At 38.4% G+C, this 4313-nt stretch overlaps 1 protein-coding gene across 1 annotated transcript; it reads right to left on the bottom strand.

Annotated features, from left to right (window-relative positions):
- Window positions 1–312: 312 nt before the first annotated feature.
- LOC110910624 (pectinesterase QRT1) lies at window positions 313–2147 on the bottom strand. Its single transcript, XM_022155245.2, has 4 exons — window positions 1660–2147; window positions 1383–1578; window positions 878–1081; window positions 313–811 (listed from the first exon to the last, which is right to left on the bottom strand). Exons 1-4 carry the CDS (start codon window positions 1959–1961, stop codon window positions 425–427), a joined length of 1089 nt encoding a protein of 362 aa, XP_022010937.1. The 5' UTR covers window positions 1962–2147; the 3' UTR covers window positions 313–424.
- Window positions 2148–4313: the final 2166 nt, after the last annotated feature.

Genomic DNA, 4313 nt, shown 5'->3' with positions numbered 1-4313 from the left:
TATATGTTTTACCTTTCGGTTTAGTTTCTTCGCATTAACACGCCGCAACTTCAGTGTTGGTGGTCGCTAACAGTAGTGTGGCATTGGTTTTCGCCCCCGCCGCAACTAGGGGCTGCTTAATACTAGTTACCATAATTTACAATCATAATTAATTGAACTCGGAAAATTTGGGAAAGTGAATTGTTTTATCTTCTTGACAACCTTCTTATTTTGAGATGTTTTATGGTTAGATCCATTGTTTCATAGTTTATATTCTATATATGCTTTTCAGGTGGCACTATACATGTAAGATATGAGTTACCAGAAGACCTGTTTGGTAAAAACTTCTACTGCTATATATATGGACATGAATATAAATAAAAAAAACATATAACTTCATGATTTATGGACTATATTTGGTACCCAAACACCACTATTGTTAAACTTAAAGTCTCAACCAGTCTTTTCCACCAATAAAATCTGTATCAAGAAAATGAAGTGCTTCTTCAAACTCGAATGACTTGGACCAAGATACGCGTTTCTTTCTATCTGCACCTTTTCCTCGGCACTCATATTCTCCAAAAACCGCGGTCCTTTGCCTCCATGGTTGGTTCCAGTCGCTCCAACCTGAAGGATCAATGATATTATCAATATCACAATACGAATAAACAGCCCTTGAGTAGTTTCCCCATGCTCTCCCCAAAAAGATTGCCAAACCACTTCCTGTTACAGAACAGTTGACAAAAGAAAATCCAGTATCCTCTCCTTCTGAGTTCCTATGATGTGCTGCAATAGCTCCATACTTATCAGCCACCGAATGCAGGCTACATTCCTGAATTTAAACAAAATGTCATTATTGCAAGAAATCTGAAGGTTCTTTTCGGTTCATTATCCTCACCTTGTAGAGTGATCTTGCATTGCCGAAGATAAAATCAACCGATCCTTGAATGTAACATCGGTAGAAGTAATGTGATCCGGTTTCGTCAAGAAGGGTGTCTTGTGTACCAAGTATTCGTACGCGATAAAGCACTGCCTTATTTCCTGCAATCCTTAATGCTACTGCTTGCATTTTATACCCTCCTGGCACTGCAACAACTGTATTCTGTGTAACACACCGGACCAGACTAGACCAGGTTAGGTTATATGGACATACAAAACCAAATAAGTTAGTAGTGAATTTGCAGGTGGTTTAGATATGTGTTGAGTATTTCTAGGCCGTTTTCAAAAGTTAATTGTTGTAAGTTTGCTGGTTAACTCTGTCTTATCTTCTTTTCCACCGCTGCCTCACATCAACGAACTCAAAAAAGCATTCATTAATCATAGGTGTAGAATTTGTTTGTACCACTTTCTATAAACCACCTATAAATCCAACCAATAAAACAAATTATATATATGACAGACACCTCAATGGTAATCCCAGAAGCACAAAAGTAGTCCGATTCCACGGCGACAGAAGCTGTTCTATAAGTCCCTAGTTCCGAACCATCTTTATATCTGTCGGAGGCTTTGTCGTGCCAGCTTAGAACCGTTTCGGAAGCATGGTTAGGATCTCCAATGAAAGAAATGTAGGGTTTGGAAGCCGGAACCATCACTTTCTCTCTGCATCATCATAATACAATTAACTACTGCATGCAAACTATTAACACAATCTAAATTGTTTAATGAATGAATGGATGAAACCTGTAAACACCAGGAAGAATGTAAATCTTGACCCGAATGGAATTGTTAACCGGGACCATTTCAACAGCAGCTTGAAGGGTCCGCGAATCACCGTGGCCACTTTGATCAACCACGATCACTCTACTTTGATTCCCATCATCTCCGTTCCGAAAACTTAGCCTTTCTGTTATCTTTTTGTAATCCTGATCATTATCTTGGTAGTGTATTTTGATATCGTCCCAGGTGATGTACTTTCCCAAACCCTTGACTCCACTAACACAAATAATGAGCAAAAGGAAAGAGGCCATACGAATGAAATCCATGAGTAGGTTGTGTTTTAAGTTCAGTTTCCAAGATCACAAAACCAGAAAGCAAAGAGGTGGGTGAAGCGTGATGTTATTAATGGAGGAGCGTAGCCGGTGCTTGCTTGCTGTGTATGGGAATTACTTTTTAAACATGTGTGCAAGAAAGAAAGAACATCAGTTGGTCTGTTCTTCTTCCATGCCCATTAGATATATAGATATTATATATATATATATATAGAGAGAGAGAGAGAGAGAGAAGAGAGAGATCTATTGAGTAGTAGTTATGGAAGTGGAAGAGTTTCATTCAATTTAAGTTGAAAAAACAGCGGTTTTGGTTGCTGAAGAAGCTGATGGATTCTTCTTCGTCTTCTTCTGGTATAATAGAAAATGGGGTTCCGAGGATGTAGGGACGTGTTCCAATCAAACTCTGCTATAAAACCTCCATCAAAACCGCCATGGGAGTTCACCTCATTCTTATTATTTATCTTTTCAAATCAACATGATTTCCTTTTTAAATTCAACCTGCTCACGTTTTGGATGTACTTCCACTTTTTTTTTTTATATAATTTTGATACTTAATTTATGACTTTGTTTTATTTTAAAATAAACTAGCATTAAACCATCCCCGCGTTGCGGTGGGGGCGTAAAAACATGTCAAGTTGCACCAATGCTACACTACTGTCGGTGACCACCAACACCAGAAAAGCTCGTAAAAACAAAATAAATTAAAAAGAAAATAAATAACACCGAACGAAAAGCAAAGTAAAATCTTTGAACCACGTACGCCCGTTAAGGCGTGTTAATGTGAAGAAATTAGACTGAAACGTAAAACATAGAAAAAAAATAACTAAGATGGTCTAAGACCCACGCGTTGCGAGGAACTTGCCAAACAGGGAAAAATAGACGTGTTGTTATGGGCCTGTCAAACGGGAAAAAATTGACGAAAAAACGTTAAACCCCACACGTACATTGCGTCGTGTTAACTTGCAAAATGTAGAACGAAAAACTTGGAAAAAGATGAAAAATATGGGGCATCAAAATGAAAAATCATTAAAAAAAAAAACTCTTCATGCTAAGGGCACAACTCTATAAAAAAAACATAATTGTTTCTTATTGATGATTTAATAAGTTTTCTTAAAACCATCATACAAACTTCAATACATAGAGTACGAAGAACAATGCCAATTATGATTTAATAAGGTCTTTTAAAACCATCATACAAAGTTCAATACATAGAGTACAAACAACAATGCCAGTTATGATTTAATAAGGTCTTTTAAAACCATTATACAAACTTCAATACATAGAGTACAAACAACAATGCCAATAATTATTACAAATTGATAGTATATAATTTTAACAAATTCAAAGACGTACTTTGTAATATATAAGCCCCTAAGCCTAGTGGGTGTGGGGTGTAGTTGGGGCGAGGGATGTCAGACAACGTTGGCTAACCCACATCGTGCCAACGTTGGCCACGGTGTTGCCCTGCTAGCGAGACTTTGAAGCCTGGCGTTGGACGGGGGGAGATCTGAGGTGGCTGCGTTGGATTGGCTGGTGGCATATGACCGTTTGGGGTAGCCGTTGCCAACGGCTACTTTATTTAAAAAAATATTATTTCTTTATTAAACAGTATTGTTAGATGACACTCTTTTTAATTATTGTACTCATTTATATATTCTTCATTCTTTAAGGTTCCTATTGTAAATTATGTATGTATAAATTGTACTCCTCTCTTCTATAATGATTATTTGATTTCCCCAGTTTAATATGGTATCAACCATCCTTGTGATTGGTTGAGTTTCTCCCACACCTCCTATCTTCCTTTCCCTCCACCTTCTGCCTTATCATGTTCTTTCTTCCGTTCTTTGCTCTTTCTTCTCTATCATGGCTTCTTCTTCTTCATCAATCAATATTCCCATGAACAACCGTGCACCCATGATTACACTAAAACTGTCATCCTCCAACTACCTATATTAGCGACTTCAGATGTTGCCTCTCCTATCCATTCAAGACCTTCTGTCTCATGTTGACGGAACCAAAACCGCACCCCCTACAACCATCACTTCGAGTGAAAAAACGGTTGACAGCCCCGAATTTTCAACGTGGCTTCAAGACGAACAGAAAACTATCATTCTCCTCAATGCCTTTCTTACGGAAGAAGCCCTCTCAGTAATTATTGGATTAACCTCGGCTCGTGAAATATGGCTCGCTCTTGAAGCCGCGTTTTGCAATGCATCCGTTGAGCGTGTGCAAAATTTGCGAGACAACCTTCGCCTAACTCAAAAAGGAGACAAAACAGTCTCCGAGTTCGGGCGCGCTTTCAAGGCCATTTGTGACCAGTTGAGTGCAATTGGACATCCGGTCGAC

The sequence above is a fragment of the Helianthus annuus genome, chromosome 6 (genome assembly GCF_002127325.2).
Source record: "Helianthus annuus cultivar XRQ/B chromosome 6, HanXRQr2.0-SUNRISE, whole genome shotgun sequence".
In the NCBI taxonomy this organism is placed as follows: Eukaryota; Viridiplantae; Streptophyta; class Magnoliopsida; order Asterales; family Asteraceae; genus Helianthus; species Helianthus annuus.
This window is presented reverse-complemented; position numbering and strand designations above follow the sequence as displayed.